The 18,643-nt window shown below is 35.4% G+C and overlaps 1 protein-coding gene across 2 annotated transcripts in view; it reads right to left on the bottom strand.

Annotated features, from left to right (window-relative positions):
- The window catches only part of LOC135636058 (ubiquitin C-terminal hydrolase 13-like), a 29,185-nt gene that overhangs the window by 5,768 nt on the left and 4,774 nt on the right, over positions 1 to 18,643 (bottom strand). Inside the window, exons 10-29 of one of the 2 annotated variants that reach the window (XM_065147592.1) lie at positions 18,334 to 18,443; positions 16,238 to 16,312; positions 15,262 to 15,340; positions 15,020 to 15,166; positions 14,866 to 14,946; positions 14,643 to 14,762; positions 13,381 to 13,503; positions 12,019 to 12,096; positions 11,769 to 11,857; positions 11,378 to 11,486; positions 10,225 to 10,293; positions 10,035 to 10,145; positions 5,233 to 5,288; positions 4,957 to 5,134; positions 4,759 to 4,860; positions 4,605 to 4,676; positions 4,322 to 4,387; positions 3,668 to 3,733; positions 3,391 to 3,477; positions 2,737 to 2,853 (exon numbers count right to left, since the gene is read on the bottom strand). In XM_065147592.1, coding sequence (XP_065003664.1) covers positions 2,737 to 2,853; positions 3,391 to 3,477; positions 3,668 to 3,733; positions 4,322 to 4,387; positions 4,605 to 4,676; positions 4,759 to 4,860; positions 4,957 to 5,134; positions 5,233 to 5,288; positions 10,035 to 10,145; positions 10,225 to 10,293; positions 11,378 to 11,486; positions 11,769 to 11,857; positions 12,019 to 12,096; positions 13,381 to 13,503; positions 14,643 to 14,762; positions 14,866 to 14,946; positions 15,020 to 15,166; positions 15,262 to 15,340; positions 16,238 to 16,312; positions 18,334 to 18,443 — 1,935 coding nt within the window. The remainder of the gene's footprint in view (positions 1 to 2,736; positions 2,854 to 3,390; positions 3,478 to 3,667; positions 3,734 to 4,321; positions 4,388 to 4,604; positions 4,677 to 4,758; positions 4,861 to 4,956; positions 5,135 to 5,232; positions 5,289 to 10,034; positions 10,146 to 10,224; positions 10,294 to 11,377; positions 11,487 to 11,768; positions 11,858 to 12,018; positions 12,097 to 13,380; positions 13,504 to 14,642; positions 14,763 to 14,865; positions 14,947 to 15,019; positions 15,167 to 15,261; positions 15,341 to 16,237; positions 16,313 to 18,333; positions 18,444 to 18,643) is intronic. The other variant, XM_065147594.1, reaches the window with a different exon arrangement.

The following is an 18,643-nucleotide window of genomic DNA, read 5'->3' as shown; positions in this document are numbered from 1 at the left end:
ATGTCTGCTTTGTGATGCAACATCTTTAATGTGTCTATTTTCTATTCAACGAAAGTGCTAGGTGAACATTAGGTCTACACCTGCCTTCGAAACCCCTTTATATGTGACCAGTGATTTAAAAAACGCTAGGCATCAAAAAGCACCAAGGTCTAAAAATGCCCGAGGCGCTAGGCGCTCGCCTAAGCGAAACGAGACACTAAAATATAAAAATGAATAATATAATTAATATAATTATTTAAATAAAAAATATGCTATTAAATTAAGAAAATCGGGTACAAAATCATAATGTCATATTAATAACAAGTCTCAAAATCAAAACAATAAAATTTTACATCAAATCTATTGAGTTGCTTTGTACACTTGCCATTTATTCTGAAACCTAACAATAATTTTAAATAAATAAAAATTAATAGTATTAAAATTAAAATAATATATTATTAATCTAATAAATAAAAATATTATTATTAGTATACAGTTAGCAGTATACTGTTAATATACTGTTAACAGTATAGTGAGAAGAGTGTGAGAAGACCGAGGCTGCTGAGGCAACGACAGCGGTAGCTGGAGCAGGAGCGGCGACGGCAGCGGGAGCGGCGAGCAACAGCGGGAGTGGGAGCGGGAGCTGCAAGCGCCAGCGAGAGCGGTGAGCGACAACGCGAGAAGTCGGCGAGCAGCGATTGTGGCAGCAGCAAGTAGCGACAGTAGCGGCGAGCAACGACAGTGGTAGCGGCACCAGAGAGCAACGACAGCGGAAAAGAAATCTCGACGGCAAAATCGCAAGTGTTAGGGTTGGGGAAGTCAGGGAAATCACGAGAGAGAGCCTGATATCGATGATTTAGTTGGTTTGATTGAACCAACTAAAGCACCGGAAAATAAAGCGAGGCACTCGGGCCTCGCCTCGCCTCGCCCAAGCGCCTAGGCGAACGTCCGAGCGCCTATTGAAATCGCTGTGTTTGACTGTTTAGCCAAACTCTCGAGAGCCTTTTGTGCCTAATATAGATAGTTATTTTGTGTTGCTTGCAATCCCAGTTATCTTGCCCTTGCCATGCGTGACGACAATATACTATCTACGCATTTACCTTTCTAACTTTTTCTTCTTAGAACTACACAAGGTAATGGTCTATAGGTTGACCCTTGCAGATGGATGTCGCTTGGTTAGAATACGTAATCCCAACTACGAACATGATAGATCATCACTGTAAAGGGGAAGGAGTTGGAACAAAAAAGAGAAAGAGAAGAGGAGGTATCGGGAGGGCGGGCGGGTGATAACAAGCTACACGAGGGTGAAGCCAAGGGCTTGGGCCTCATTTAACATGATCGCAAGAGAAGAGGGGAGAGAGAGAGAGAGAGGCTGAGCTGTTAAAATACATTAAGAGTTTTAATTAAAAAGCCTGAAACGAACCCAAAGAGTCCAAAATGGGTTGGTCCGTGGCCCGATTCAGACGAGTATTTACTGTCTGCCTAAACTTTTTCAAACCATGCTGCCTAGTATACCTATACTAAATCAGTCATATGGGTTAATAAGATCAGTAATTGGACCGAGATTTAAAACCTTGATCTTTTCATTTGGCATCAGGAACATTGTGAAAGTTAGCCAAGATTCAAAAAACATTTTCTAATGAAATTTAATGGTCTTTGATTTCATATTTTATCAAATAACTTCATAAAACATGAAGGGAATATTCCTTCATAATCTCATCTCAGCTTAAGCAATAAGGATTGCTATATACAGAGGCCCTTTAGCACTACTTAATGCCAAGATCAACCTATTTCATATTCTTTCTTTCCGTTACTCAATACTTTTATGCCTTTAGCTGTGCTCTATATTTCTTTTATTTAACTTCGATATTTTAGGTTTCACTCTATTGCTGTCAGGGCAGTAAATACATACATGTTGATTATGTTTATTCTGACTCTTTTGTTATGCCTAAAATTTTCTCCCTTATGGAGACAACATGGGAAGAAGAATGATAACAGATGCAAGCTCACCTCCAGCCACCAGTGAAAAGAGCACCAGTTAAGAAACACTGAATTGGAACTTCTAGTACTTTGTTCTCTTCTTTCGTTCAATACCTAATAATGCAAAACAGAGGGCTCAGTGACTATGAATTTCCTGAAAAATTTTCCTTTTCTTTTCTGTTCCCCTTGAGTTGGAGATGGAACTCATTTCAGAAAGGGTTTCTTGAGCTTTCGCCTCAAGTTCTATCTGATTTGACTATTTGTTTCTTAGGCACGCTTGAATTTTACATATGGGTTCTGGTTCCATAAGGTTATTATATGGAGAAAGGCCCCTAGGCTTAGAAATAGGATATTCCATGAAAATGGTCCCTCTTTAGAGGTTTTTTTAATATTAAATGTCCAAAAGGTGATGTCATGCACTTGGGCTGAAGAATTTGTATGAAAATTGGTCCTTTAAATCTGAACATGATTCAATAATACCTTGTAGCATGTAAACATACTTCCATCACATTGATACCTCATTTATGTAAAATCAGCTAGTCCAGGTGTTGAAGCTGACCAAAAATCAAATATACCCCAACTTGATTAAACTTATTTGCACATGGGCTAATTTAATATAAAATAATAGACTAGTTATCTTCGACTAGGGCAAGTATAGTAAAAAAATAAATATAAAGCAGGGTTAAATGGCACAGTATATGGATGTGCCAGAAATACAGAAGGACACAAGATGCAATGTAAATGAGCACCAAATCACAAATATAAATGAAGAAATACCTTTGAGAAATCTTCTTCTGGAACTTGCAGTTTCTTTTGAATGCGTATTTTTACATCAGCTAAAGTCTCGCCTTCCCGAATAACCATGAAGAATGGCTCCCCAAAGTTTTGAACTTGCTGTAAAGGCACATAAAATGATAATGGCATAAGGTTCTCAGGCAAAACTATTATAATTCAAATAAAACCAACTAAGCTAACCAATTGCCTAAATTTACAAAGCAGGAAGGATATGTAAGCATAATTAAGCAAATGGGAGACTCTTATTTTTACTATATTAGTACAAGAAAGGAAAACTCAAGAGTGGAGAACATCATAAATTTCATGGAAAATAACTCATGCCCATAAATGATATTTCCATGAAATGACTTGTCACTTGTCAGTATATCACAAGGTGTGGGGTCAAAACCAGCTACACTAAGTTCAAACAAATTAGCACAAAGTGTGGTCACAAGACCATAGGTAAAGACACGATATAGACCTACATTCCTAGCACATGGAAAGCACGGAAAGGCATAATTCGGCATTGCATTTGTTTAGCATATGGCTCAGCAAAAGTCCAATGCTTTAACATTTTCACAAAAGATACATCTAAAATTTTGTTTTCCATTTGTAAAAAAGCAACAAAATGTCACCTCAAGCACAATAAGCATTTACCGTTTGATTCTGATTAGGATCTTTAGTGAAGTGGTAAACATGAATCAAACGATCATGAGGACTAAGGTTTTTCTCCTCTTCTGGAATCTGCAATGGCATACAACAAAAATAGTTTAAATAGTGTAATTTAAATCTTCAATAAGAAAAACCACCCAAGTTTGCCTTCGGCAGAATGGATCTCCCAGAATGAAAGAAAAAACTCAACAGGCTACAATAACAAAAACTTTTTAACGACAAAGTTCCACCAAAATAGCATCCAAGAAAACCAGCAACTTACCTCCTCTGCACGTAAAGTCCAATATTGGTCATTAATATTCTCTATCTTTTCACCAGGTGGAAAGATCTGTGTGGATCATAAGTGTAAATGATTAAGCTAACACAGGAAAATAAGTAATTTGATTAAGTTAACACAGAAGGAAGTCATTATAAGACCAAAATATTCTCAAGTCAGAAGGCTTGAAGCCTCATAATAACTATAGAGGGTTTCTAAGTTTAGATTTGCTGGAAAAATACTAGCTGAAAAGATTATATGAGCAAAGATGTTTTCTGTTTCAGTTGAATGGGATAGAGTTTAACTTTGGGGTAGAGTTTAACTTTGAAATATCCAACATTAACTACCGCGTGCCAGTCAAAGGTGCATTCAGTGTAAGCACATCTCTCAGATCAAGTCATATATTAACTGTTCATGGGCAACTCTATCTTCATTGAACAAGCCTATAATCATGCACAATTCAATTTAGCCTCCAGTTGTAGCTGAGAGGGGGTCATCTCCAAAGAGGGTATGTTTTGGGCATCAAAACAAGAGAACAGGAACTAAAATTGAAGAAAATCATGTTTATGTAGAGCCTATTAAACTCCTTAATTTGCTAGTCTCATCTGAGTTTACAATATAATACTTTTTTAAAAAGGAAAAAATGACCAGAAAAGGTACCTTATAGATCTTGTGATAGAAGACCTCAAGCAACCTGAGTTCAGCATCAGGATGAGAAAGCTCAACCTAACGAGGAATAATAACATTAGATAATGAATAACACTGGATCAGACAAGAGCACTCAAGTGAAGCAAAATGATCATCGAAACATTTGGTGCATGTTTCTTTTATCAATCAAAAACAAATATATACCAAGAACTAAGAAGAATATAAATATTTATGTGCTCATTATCCTAGATATTTAAAAATATTGACAGCAAATTGCATCATAGACAAGATATACCTTTGTCCTCAGGTCATTAATTACATCAGCTACAGTACTATTTTTTGGAAGTCTGATGCTGTGAACTGCAACCTAAGAGAAAAAAAATATATATAAGTGGCAACTAAACTTCAAAAAGAAGCACAACCAATAAGCAGAAAAGGTGAAAACCAACCTCATCCTTTGTGGCATGGTGGAATGCAACCTTTAGAGTTTTTAAACCTTGCAATTCGGGCAGAGGAATATCCAATACCTCATAATATAATATATCAGAAGTCTACGCAAATAAAAATCAAATTTTATTAGTTCTTAAGAACCTTTTCTATTCAAAATATTTGTTTCTGAGGTTAACTTTTAGCCAAAGTTTAACAACCTGGTTATAGTGAACCAGCATGTCCGAAAGATGATCCACACCTCGGTACTTGATGGGTTGGGGTTTGGGCTGCTGAGAATAGCAGTTGTGTGATGTAAGACGAATTTTTGATGGATCATCCACTCCAAGTTGATGAGCAACTCTTTCAACAACATCATCGTAAGTAAACATTTTTGACCTTAAAATGTGGCAAAAGTTAACATATCAGAAGAAAAGGTTAGAAAAGACAAGTTACCCTCCTAGAATTATAAAAGGTTATTGGTTCCTAACACATACAATTCTAAAGAAAAATCATCCTCCTTTGGCTTCTCCAATGACCGGAAGTGAACAACCTGTGCACATCAACCAATGCTTAAGCACAAGGATTTAAAATCAATTTAGGATAGAACATCAATGGGAACTTTACAGATAATAAAAGCAAATCACAATGTAGAACAATTGGAAAGGCATATAAAATGCTGCATGTTGCAATACTTTGAAGTGTGGCAGTGTCGAGGCATCACAAAATGATATACTATGACTGAAACCCAAATATATAGAATTGAACTGTCAAGAAGAAGAATCTGATGGGAAATATTAGAAATAAGGAATAAGAAACTGCAATATAAGTAGTTTTACTCTGAATATAAAAAGATCCCAAATTATCTTACATATATTATCTCATAATTTATGTACATACAAAAGTTGTGCCTTTTGTAAATCTTCGAGCGGCTAATTTAGTGCCTATCTCTAGAATCAGGTGGTTGTATTGCTATATGTTGTTACAAACACAGATGTTCTATCTGCACTCTTTTACCAACATATCATCCTTTTTATTGATATAGGTGACAATTTAACAACCTAAACTTAATTTTTTTTAGCCTTGTCTTGAATTGGAATATTAAGTGAAACAAAAAATGTTTCAGTCAACTATATAACATGATCCATCAGTGATTTAAAAAGGCGCTTAGGCGCTCGCCTAAGTGCTCAGACGAGGCGAGGTGAGGCGAGGCCTGAGCACCTTGTTTAAGGGCCACGTGGAATGCTTCAAAGAGGCACCGCCTAGGCGCTCGCCCAAGCCCAAGCGTCAGGCGCTTCGGGCGAGCACCCGGGTGATATAAGGCGACCAAATCAGACTTTTAAGTCTGGTTCGGTTAAATTTGTGTTAGTTGGTACGATTGAACCAGCTAACACACGCAGTTATACTAGCGCGCGACCTTGACTCCAAACCCTACGCACGCTTCTCTCACAGTTTTCGCCGCCGAAGATTTCTCTCTCTATGTTCGACGCCAATGATTTCTCCCTCTGCCTCTTTCGCCGATGGTTTCTCCTGCTGCCTTCGAGTCTTCCTCTGTCGCCGATCGAGTCTCCTTAGCTTCCATTGTCTGTCGTTGTTGCTGCCCACTACCTGTTGCTGTCCACGATATGACCCCGCTGCAACTATTGTTGTCCGCAACTCCGCAGGTTCCGCTGCTGTCTGCTACCTCCTGCTGTCTGTCCGCGACTCTGTTGCCTCCTGCTATCCACGACTCAACTTCTCACTACAACTTCTCACTGTCGATCTCTACTCTTCCTACTACTATTAACAGTATGTTAACAGTAGATTATTAATTACTATCAAAATAATCTTTATTTATTAGATTAATAATATATATTTAGATTTTAACACTGCTAATCTTTGTTTATTTGAAATTATTATTAGATTTTCAGGATAACTGGAAAGTGTACAAAACAATTCAATAGATTCTTCAATGAATTCAAAAAAGGATCCTGTATAGAAATATAATTATCTAAAGGATCCTAAAGATCCTAATGCAGTTACTTGCATCTTTTGTGATAAGACTATTATAGGTGGTATTTTTCGTGCAAAGCAGCATCTAGTAGGAAATTTCAAGAATGCAACAGCCTGTAAGAAGTATCTAGTTGAGGTAAAAGAAGAGCTACTGGAATATATGAATAAAAAAAAGATGCAAAAGAATGAATCTTATGAGATTTTACTAGAGGATAATGTTGAACATATCAGGGGTGATGAAGAAGAAGATTATTCTGAGTGTCAATCCAAGTGGGAAAAAAGTACACGATAGAAAAGGAAAAGAAGCTATGGTTATTCAGAAGGGTAAAATGGGACCGATGGACCTATATATGTATCAAGGATCACAAAAGCAACAAGAGCAAACAAGAGACTCAAAATTAAGACAAATAAATATAAGTGATGCTTGTGATAAAGAAATAAGGGGAAGAATAATTCAGCACATTGCTCGCTTCTTCTATTAGGCTGGCCTTCCCCTTAGTACAAACTATTTAGACAGTAGGAGATGATTGAAGCTATTGAAAGATATGGTGCAGGATTAAAACCTCCAAATTATTATAAGATGCGAGTTCCATTGTTGAAAAAAGAGTTGGATTATATAAATGACTTACTAATGAGCCACAAAGAATCATAGGTAAAAACATGGTTGCTCTATTATGTCATTTGTGTAGTCAATAGATGCATCATCTTTTATGAAATCTGGAGAAAAGATATATGATTTACTTGACAAATTCGCGGAAGAAATTGGTGAACAAAATGTCGACCAAGTTATAACCAATAATGGAAACAACTATGTATTAGCTGGTAAAATTCATCTTTTAATTTTTTTAATTTTTTAATTACTTTGTCTTCAATTAAATGGAAGGTGTATTAAACTCCTTAGTCTTATCATTTTTGTTATCCTTTGTCTCAGGTCAATTACTTGAAACAAAAATAAAACACTTATATTGGACTCCATAGGCGACACATTGTATTGATTTAATATTGGAGAATATTGAAAAGATCCCCGAAATCAAGAAAACTTTAGAAAGGGCAATCTTTATTGTTGGATTTCTTTATAATCATTCTAGGGCTTTGAATATGATGAGAGGATTTACAGGCAACAAGGGCTTGGTGAGATATGGTGTCAATCGATTTGCTACTACTTTTTTAACATTACAGAGTGTGCATCATCAAAAATATATCCTGAGAAACACATTTACCTCGGAAAATTAGTGACAAGCAAATGGACAAAAAAAGCGAAACGCAGGAAGGCCAGCGATATCATCTTATTGTCATCCTTTAGGAATCTTGTAATTTATTTATTAAAGGTAATGTGCCCTCTTGTTCGAGTTCTTCGATTGACGGATAATGAAAATAGGCATGCAATAGGATATATTTATAAGGCTATGGATAGTGCAAAGGCGGCGATTCAGAAGTCTTTTAATGGAAATGAAAAAAATATAAGAAAATGTTTACAATCATTGACAAAAGATGGAATTGTCAACTTCATTGTCCCTTACATGCAATAGGATATTATTTGAACCCAGAATTCTTTTATAAGATCACGTCCGTTGGGTTTGATGGAGAAGTTCTGAATGGATTATATCGGTGCATTGCAAGATTGATTCCAAACCTTGAGATGCAAGAAAAGATTACTAATGAATTATCTTTTTATAAGAATTTCGATGGCCTTTTTGGAATTCCAATGGTAGTTCGATCCAAAACAACTACATCCCGAAGTATTAATAATTTGATATAATTAATTTCATCTATTGTATGTTACTATGTTAATGCTAATAATAAAATAAATTTTGCAACTGAATGATGGAGTCTATTTGGAAATTCCACCCCGAACTTATAGCAATTTGCTATCAAAATACTTAGTTTAATATGTAGTGTTGCGAGTTATGAGTAAAACTGGAGTATCTTTGAGCATGTAAAGATGACAAGATATTTTAATTCATTTTTATATATATTAATATATTTTTAAATTATATGACATAACAGATTCACTCAAAGAGAAGAAATCGGTTGGAGCATCAACGATTATACGATCTTGTTTATATAAAGTATAATCAAGCTTTGAAAGCTCGTCATAATTTACGAAAAAGAATTGATCCAATCTTATTACAAGAAATTGAAGATTCAAATGAGTGGTTGATAGGAGAATGGGTGCGAACTTGCAAGATATTGAAGACAAGTTTGTATTCGAAGATGATAGCTTGACATGACGAGATGTGACAAGAGCTTCAGGTGCTAGAGAATTACAAATATAAACAACACAGATGACGAAGAGAAAAATGAGTACAATAGCATCAAGCTCGGGTCCTATTATTGTTGAAGAGAATAAAACATATTTTGATGATGAAGAAGGATCAGAGGAAGAGAATGAACACAATGAAGATAAATTGTTTGAAAATGACTTTAATGTAAAACTTTATTGTTTTGAATTTTGAGTCTTTTGACATTTTTGCTATTAGGAGATGGATAATGTGACTTGGTACTTTAGATCTTTTTTATTTAATATCATATTTTTATTTAAATAATCATATTTATTAATTATATTATATATATTTTTATATTTTTATATTTTAGAGCGCCTCGCTTCGCTCAGGCGTTTTAGGACATTGGTGTTTAGCGCTTTTTAAATCACTGTGATCCATATTCAAACATTGATTTTAGCTCTTTATAGTTAAACTTGACTAATTTTTTTCCTCAATTTAAAAAGTACAAAAAGATAAGCAACACATTTTAACTCCACATCCTATAGAAATCAGAAGCACCTTATTGTAATAGTATCTGGTAAATGTTGGAAGATTATGGGATTGTATTTCATCTATGATTGTTCCTGTATATACTTTTCAAATTTGATTCTTCCCATAAAAAATTTTCCTTTGGAAATCCCTTCGTTTCCCTTCAGCTTTCAGCAGTTAAGTATTCAGAGTTCTATCAAATCAGAAAAATCTATACATAACTTTTTCTCCTTCCAATACTCACTGAACTATTTACCTTTTCTCAATTTGATACTTTGCTTTCTTTATAGAAACTTCCCCCAAAAATATGATGAAAAGCATAAACACACTGCATATTGATGAAAGAACATCCTCCAAATAATTATACAAAAATTCCTAAATCATATGAACTTTAAAATATGCTAACTAGCACCAGCCATGCTAGGGATGATTCTGTAAAAAAGATTACTGAAAGTATTCAACTTCTATAGAAACATGAACTATAGAACTCTTCAATGGAATCACATCTGGAAAGAAGCTAGAAAAGTCATTCATGCATGGCCAGGAAGACACACCTGGCGATTATGAACGTACTCCAAGAAAGAAGGAACATCAGGGTACCGATATTGGTCTTCATTTCCTAATGCTGAAGCTCTTTGATAGCAAATGATGTCTCCATCTTCAATCTGGAGTCAGAGGTCCAAATGAGCCAAGTAGAGTTGAAAAAGAAATGACATTTCAATAAAATTAAAGCATTGGATAGACCTGGCTAGATCGAAAAGAGATCCGCTTGTCGATGTGTTCACACATTACATTTGGCTCAAACTTTATTTCCTAAAGATTGTAGCAGAATAAGATTAGAGCCCTTGGATAAGTCATATATTAAAACTATCAATAGGGTTAATATCTTCTATGAGAAAATAATTTATTAAATTTAAATATAATACAGATCCGATAGGATCTCTGTATCAAAATCTAACACAAATGAAAAGATTAGTTTGAACGCAGCTACAGTCAATGTCTGAGTCAGTTACGAAATGCAGTCTTGGATACGGATTTAGATGCATGGGATGCTGACCAGTGTACATGGCATGGATTAAAATCTTGATTGGGTACCAATACCACTGGTGACTGGACCAGTTTGGGGTAGCATGGGTATTTGTTGGTCTCAGTTGATGCCACTTGTACCATCACAAGGGGAGAGAGAGAGAGAGAGAGAGAGAGAAGAGAGACGAGGGGGAGGAGAGAGGCAGCGGTGCGGCAGGGAAGGACAGTGGAGGAGAGAGACAACCTTTGAAAGAGAAAGGAGAAGAAGAAAAAAGATAGTTGTGACACTTAACAAAAATTTTTAAAAATAAGGTATTGGCAACAGGGAGTAAATGTTTCCCCAGGTATAGTTCAGTACCAATCTGCTGTTTGATAAGCCTGGTATGGTGACCTTACTGGACAATACAATATATATTAGACAAAACCAGACTAAAATTACATGGTCTATTTCATGCTACATGGCCCTCAGACCGGCAAATATTGACCCATACCAATGGGTGCACGTTCTATTTTAGTCCATGCTACATGGCACTCTGTACTGTATAAGTTGACAACTTGTGAGACCTTTTTTTCCTTGTTCTTACTTGTAATCAAATATCATTATTGCATGCATTCAAACTTACTGTGTTTCTAAATAACAAATATGGTTAATGCAAACATCAGCTTATTACATAAATGGGATTTCCAAATGTTACAAACTTCCAATTCAACAGCTCTTGTATCTCAGAAAAAATATTTAACAAATGTACGGTTATTCATTTCTCCAATCTTATATCTGTTTGCTTCACAACCCTAAAAAAATGGTGGTAATGCTTAAACACATATAAAGATTTGCTAGAAACAATATCAGTACTTCAAATGAAAAACCAACCTCATAAAGTTCAATTTCTTCATTTGGAGGGAAACCAGCCATTTCATTCAATTTTGTCAGTACTTCAATTGGCTTTCCTAAAGACTTCAGGAACAGCCTTCCTACAAATCTACATTTGATCACAGAAGAAAAGAAAATATATGAGAGTTCAAGCATAATATGTGTGTGTAACCCTTGGCCCCACAATAAGGCTGCTCCCCTGAGAATTGGACTGTTAAGGGTTCAAGTCATGAAAATAGGCTCTCTAGTTGGAAGGCCAGAGCTGCATAGTATTAAGTATTAACACTTCACAGAAATCACATTGGTGGAAACCCCAAACACTAGGCTGCTCTTTTGGAGTTAAGTAACATTATAGTGCAAGCAAAATAGCGAATCAAGAAATACATGGTACCTCAGCTCTTCTTTTTCAGGGTCATAGAGCTTGAAAAAAAGAAGTATCTCTTCCTTGGTCTTTGATGGTGGAGGAACAGGGCAAAGATCCTGTTTTGTCGCAATTGATGTTTAAAAATTGCATCAGACTATAAAATAAGCACTTAAACCTTAGAATCTTTTCACCTTTATATAGATTATCAAGTATGAATGCAGAATGCTTTTAGAACAACAACAATATATGGACTGAACAAAATTGTGATATATATTACCGGCCCCAGCTCTACTTCCAAGAATAGCTTCAGTTCAGCATTATGTGCCTTATTTGATACCTCTCTAAGCTGTCCAACCTATACATGTTCATAAATGAACCAAACAGAACTTTTAGATTTAGAACAGCTTTGCAATGGCTGCATAAGTACAATCATCAGTGCCATGCAATCAACAAAGGACTCTAAATTACAATATTAATTTGGATACCAGAAAACAATTCTTATTTGTAGGAAACACATGAAGACAGTCATATACATTAAATAAAAAAGAAGTGAATGAAATATTATATAAAAATTAAACAAATGAGTTTTCATGAATTCCATCACATAACTTGGAATCTACAAACCGGAAATGGGAACAGAAAACAATGTAAAAGGAAATTTCATGCAGCAATTTTCATCCCATTAAGGAAACTTCTTATCTGAAACAGAAATAATCTTGAACCAATTTGTAACTGTGCATCTACAATTACCTAACTTAAGGAGGTAAAGATACTGCAAGATTAAAACAATATATGCTTCAAGAAGAATTGCAAATACTGCCCATAAGAACAAAAAAGAAAATAGACAATAGAACTTAAAGCAGTAAACCTGTTTATACTTTAACAAAGAAAAATCATTACCAAATGTCATTGCCAAACAATGGATACCACGAAAGCTCGTAATGTCATAGGCTTTTGATAAAATGAACATACAAGAAACAAAAATGAAAAAACAGACAAGCTATGATCCAGAACTTCTTTCCTCTTAATCCTAAGCATTGGCCATAAAACCTTTTTGATGCAAATAATCACAAATTTGTTTACAAAAAAGTGTTTTTAGGCGGATCTTATCACCCCAGAAAGTGTTTTTAGGGGAGCCTATATGAGATCCACTCATATAGGCTCCCCACCTTAAAAAAAGCCTTTGGGAGGCCATACCACCTTGAAAAAGAGTTCAGGGGTGATTTGGCCAACCTAAATGGATGTGTTCTTATCTTCAAGCAATAGTTGAAGATTCAAACTTAAGACAGAATTCATCATGCAATAAACAGTCTCCGGTGTTGACTTATAATTCCAGTTGTTATACACATCAGGTCAAACTGAAGAAGTCACAAGAAAGATACAGAACTCGTTGCTTTTTTAAATTTTACCATGAATCCATTATGCACATGTATAACTAGTGCAACATCTTGATACCCAATGGACACGCACTGAAAATTGTTGACCCAAAACAAAGATGTTTTTGCTAGCAATTCAATACGACGAAAACTAAATAGAGAAAGGTAAAGAATGCAGATTATAAATTAGCTCAAATTCACAAATCCAGAATAATTAAGAAAAAATAGTCATGTGAAAATAAAAAAAACAAATGAATACTCACAGGCTGTGCTTCCTCCTGAGGTGTTAAAGGCCGATTGGGGCGGTATGTGTGGTTTTGCCGCTTGGCCCACAGCCAAAAGCGATGAAACTGCACCGGTATACCAAATTCTTTGGCCACTTCCTCCTGCCAAGTGCATTATTTTTGAACCAGTGATGCTGCCAACAAAATTTTCAAAAGGGCAACAAAGCAACATTGTAATTAAGGATATAAATCTTCAATGATAGATTGTCTTGACTATTACAGACCTCGGGACTCTATTTATTTCAATACTGAGGGACTTGTGCAAGGTGGAAGGAATGCCAGCTTTTAAGGAGAAGTAGCTGGGGTCCAAAGTGCTACAGGATGTCAAGAATAAGGATTCTAATATGCCCATGGTCAGTATGTTCAGCTTTTTTGGGCAACCAACTAAAACCTTCTTCTGACATCCTTGTTTGGAAGAAACGAGGCTCATCAGGTAAGACAATTTAGCAAGTAAGTCCAGAAGCCACAACCCTAAAGGACAGATTGCAAAATATGAAAAATACCAATGCCCACAATGAAACTTAAATCAACAATTTATATCAGGATTTACTCGATGGTACTCGCTGGAATCAATACTCAGTTCTACATGGTATGTTCTGTAACCTTTTAGCTCTTTCAAACATCAACATATTTTACATTAAGGCTTTCCACTCCATAACCTTTTATGGCTTTGGACTGTTATTGAAAGAACCAGTGAGAAGTACATTAAACCTCTGATGTACTTCACTATATTATACAGTTTCACACCCCAAAAAATAGATACAAAATCAAATGCAACAACTTAACAAATAAAATAGAAGTTTCTTGAGAGATTAGAAAGAGACACCTAGAATCATTTACTGCATATATCAAAATGATTTAACTCTTAAGAATCTTATTAGTTGCTTCCATTTTTGTTCAACTAGCTTGTTCACTTCTACCTTACATGCTTTCCACTCCATAAACATCAACATATTTTACATTAAGGCTTTCCACTCCATAACCTTTTATGGCTTTGGACTGTTATTGAAAGAACCAGTGAGAAGTACATTAAACCTCTGATGTACTTCACTATATTATACAGTTTCACACCCCAAAAAATAGATACAAAATCAAATGCAACAACTTAACAAATAAAATAGAAGTTTCTTGAGAGATTAGAAAGAGACACCTAGAATCATTTACTGCATATATCAAAATGAAACTCTTAAGAATCTTATTAGTTGCTTCCATTTTTGTTCAACTAGCTTGTTCACTTCTACCTTAAAATGGCTGAATGGCAGTTGTTTCTGGACACGAAAGTTCCGAACTTTGTCATGGTCTACTAGATCGAAAAATATTTCCTTTCCAATCTGTTCTGCCAAATCCTCATTCCGAGCAACCTGGATGGATCAGAAAATTTATTTCATTAAATTGCAAGAGAGGGATCACAATCTTCATAGTAATCAACACAGAGACTCAATACATGGGAACCCCATGGAAGACCTTTATGATGGTATAAAGATGAGCCTCAGCCTTCTCCTTCTTTTTGTTCTCCTTCTCTTCTTGTTCTTTCTTCAATCTTATCTGTAGAAATATATTAAATTGTAAATCTCTCAAAGATAGACACCAAAAATCTAATGAATTTTCAGAAACTCACTCTTAGGTGCTCTGCTATGTCTTTCTCATCCACATCACACATAATTTTCTCCTTGTCGCTCTCACGAATGTACACAAGCATGTAAGCATTTGAATATTTGGTAAATTTAAATGGAGTGTTATTGAAGCCGGGATTTGTCTGAGGCAACTGTGGGAGACAAGTAGTAAAAGATGAAAATAGCATATAGAAGATCCTGTAAGAAAGAAATTAGAATCAAACAGGAACACAGATACTATTCAAACCTCTTCTTCACCACCATACTGCTCCTCTAGTGCCCTTTTAGCGTCTTCCTTTGTCACTCGCTCATCATCGAACTTAAACCTGAGAAAAGAATAATTCAAAACCGTGTATGTATCAAGTAACTCCCTGCTATAATGTAGTTTCCCGATCAAAATAAGGGCAAGAACATGTGAAAGCCACTGGTAATCAGTAGACAATGAGCACAAAATGCAACTCTTGTTCAAGTTAGAGAATGATTAAACTCATAAATAAAACTAAGCAGCAAAAAATGTCAAGTACACTTGTCTTAGAAAAGAAGATACTCTATGAACTTTGGCAGTGCCACTAAACCAGCACAAACAAAACCAGTTACTGATAAGCCTACTAATAGTTATGAAAATAATAGTGTCAAATGGATCCTTTAACAGTAAGATGTAAATCATGCCAATGGAGGCTTCTAATTGTCAAGACAGAACTAACAGAGAATTGAAAGAATCTACTTACTGAAGATACAACTAAAAGAATCTTACACAACAAATCAACATCTTTTGTTAGGATTCTGAAGAAATAAAAGAAACAGGCCATTGTTGGAAGCTAAGGCACTACTACAGTATTTGCCCAAGCAGCTTAATAAACAATCTCAAACAGGTAAACTAAGCAGCAAATTGGATGGCTAGCAAATTTGGCTTGGACAGTAAGCAGTGTGTTTTTCCCAAATGGCAATATAATTGGCCAAAATTATATGGCCATGGTATGGTCCCTGTAGGTGGATTTGTACAAATGATATGCAATTAACTTCAGGCCTCAACTAAAATATCTGGAGCCATAATAGAGACCATAATAGGTGCTGCAATTAGAGCCCAACAAGCTTAAAAATTGGTAATTGTTTTTAAAAGAAATATATCTGGAAATGTGTGGCCGCTAGAGGATTTTCTTTTAAATTCTTACATCACATAACAACAGTGCTCATGTGAGAAACTATATGTGGAAACTAAGTACCACTGATCCGATAGAGTTGGTCGGATGAAAGCATAGTAATGTCCTCCGTGCACCCCACCACTGTGAACAAGAACACTGCAAGCAAGAACAAATACATCACCAGATAATTTCAAAATGAACCAAATTCTGAAGGTATGTTGACATTCTGTGACAAGAATAACCAAGAAAAGTAGCAGAAGTTGTTGCCAATAATTTTGTATCTGATGCTTGCAAAGAGTATTGAATAATGTGATTAACTAATAATCAAATAAAATATTGTCTCAAATTGCATGTAAATACCATCAGATTACAAATAGCATGACTATGAAATCTTGGTATAAGAAAATTTATTTTATAAGATAGACCAACATAATTTCAAAGAAAAACTCCGAAGGAATAGAAAAATTAGCCATGGCTCAGACTTGAAATGTACATAGCTTCTATTTAGCCTATATGTCTTGAGACGGTTGATATTCATTGACACAGAATTCTGTAAACATCAAAATTTGCTTTGAGTAGCAAGTTGTGTAGACATCTTTTGCAGTTTGGGAACATAACATGGTTTAATCATCAATCACTCATGTGTACATAATCTATACTTGATGTAGTCAACAGAATGGAATACTTGTGCCAAACAGTGGCACAATAGTTGTCATCCACAAAAGCTTTATTCTAGTGACTATTCTGTATGTAGTGGCCATCCCCAAAACCGACGATCCAATTATCATGGTTGGACCAATAAGTACAAACCCATACCAATCAGTGCACCTGATTTTTAAAATCTTGCCACCAACTTACCAAAAAATCATTATAGAACAGAAAGAAGAATAGCACCAAGACAGTGAAGCCGTTCTTCACCTGATCCATAAGCTTTTCAACTAACAAAATTTTCAAAATCATGGTTGCATCAGGTAGTACTCGATGTCAGTCCCACAGGTTAGCTTTTCCTCTCTTTTTTCCACTTTCATTTGTACAACAACAAGAAGTCGTAATGCACCAACTATTTGAGGTTGACTACATGGATCTTTTCACACCATTGAGTGGACTATTCATCTATACGAGTCCATAAATTTACCCAATTTTTTTGCAATCAAATAAATTTCTTCAATACGACTATAATGATACCCAAGAATCAAGGCAATAGAATGAGCCAAGCCATATTAGTGGTCTTATCTCACCAAAAGAACTTGTAATAGAGCAGCATAAGAGCCAAGTGTTACTGATGATGGCATTGGTTGATGCATTCATTACAAAGATATCCAAGGACCGATTCTATACCTTGTAGACAAATAGTATAAGATTAAACCCTGTACAGCACCTTAATCAACTACTCAGAATTTTCTTTCATGAAAAATCTTAAAACGTTAACTTATTGGAGTAAAACTTAAATACCAATCCATATAGAAACCAGCAAAGTGTTGGACCCATTCAGTTGGTAAGATACTAGACAGTAGACACCATTGTATATCACTAGGAAAAGGATATAAAAAGTGTTTAAAGTGTCAGAATAAGTTAGGATTTTCGTTGCACTAATGGAACATGATCAGTATAAATCTAATACAGACTAGTCAGCATGATCAATGAACCAGCATTCAAATGGATAGTTGGGAGGGCCTGCTAACTTTCCCTTCTCTTAGTTTTTCATTTCCTAACAAATTATTTACATATCAGACGGTCTTTAATATATTATACCTGAAAGAAACTATGATCATATATTGATGAATGCTTCTAAAAGTAGTAGGAAAACCTTGCAAAACCCCGGTAGTGAATTTTGCTGAGTACAAGCATAGTTTCATAGTCAAATTAGAGGCACAAACTATCTAAAGTCATTATGCCACTAAGAGCAAGCATAACAAAGAAAGCAGTCTAGATTTCATGCATAAGGTTCAATGTAGGAGTGAATCTGCATTCAATATAACCAAGTATGCCATGAAAAATTACGGACAGCAATTGAAATCTCACCACTATTTCAAAACACCAAGCAAATGAACAAATAAAGGGTAAAAGACCAGAATACAATAAATAATCATTTGATTCACAGTTCAAAATAAGCCCCTAAGTATCGAATAAATAGATAGCCATCCCCAGCACAATTTAGAAAAAAAACGAAATGTTACCTGTGAAGAGTATAGAGATTACGAACCCCCCTGTCTGCTTCTGGAGAAAGATATTTGCCATTGTCACTATCGAGGTCTAGCTGAAGTGGGAACTCATAACGGTCATTTATCTGTGTTCCAAGGAATGACCGGTTAAGATATGAAAGTCCAGATCCATGAACAATAATAGATAAGTTTATAACACAGCAGCAAAGACAAAGTTGGGCCACCATGAAAGATATATATTTATCATCTCCAGATCCCAAATTGGCAGAAACCTCATACATTGAGCCACCTTTTCTCTTAACCAAAGACAATGCTCAAAGCATTT

Source organism: Musa acuminata, chromosome BXJ3-4 (assembly GCF_036884655.1).
Source record: "Musa acuminata AAA Group cultivar baxijiao chromosome BXJ3-4, Cavendish_Baxijiao_AAA, whole genome shotgun sequence".
NCBI classification, from domain to species: Eukaryota; Viridiplantae; Streptophyta; class Magnoliopsida; order Zingiberales; family Musaceae; genus Musa; species Musa acuminata.
This window is presented reverse-complemented; position numbering and strand designations above follow the sequence as displayed.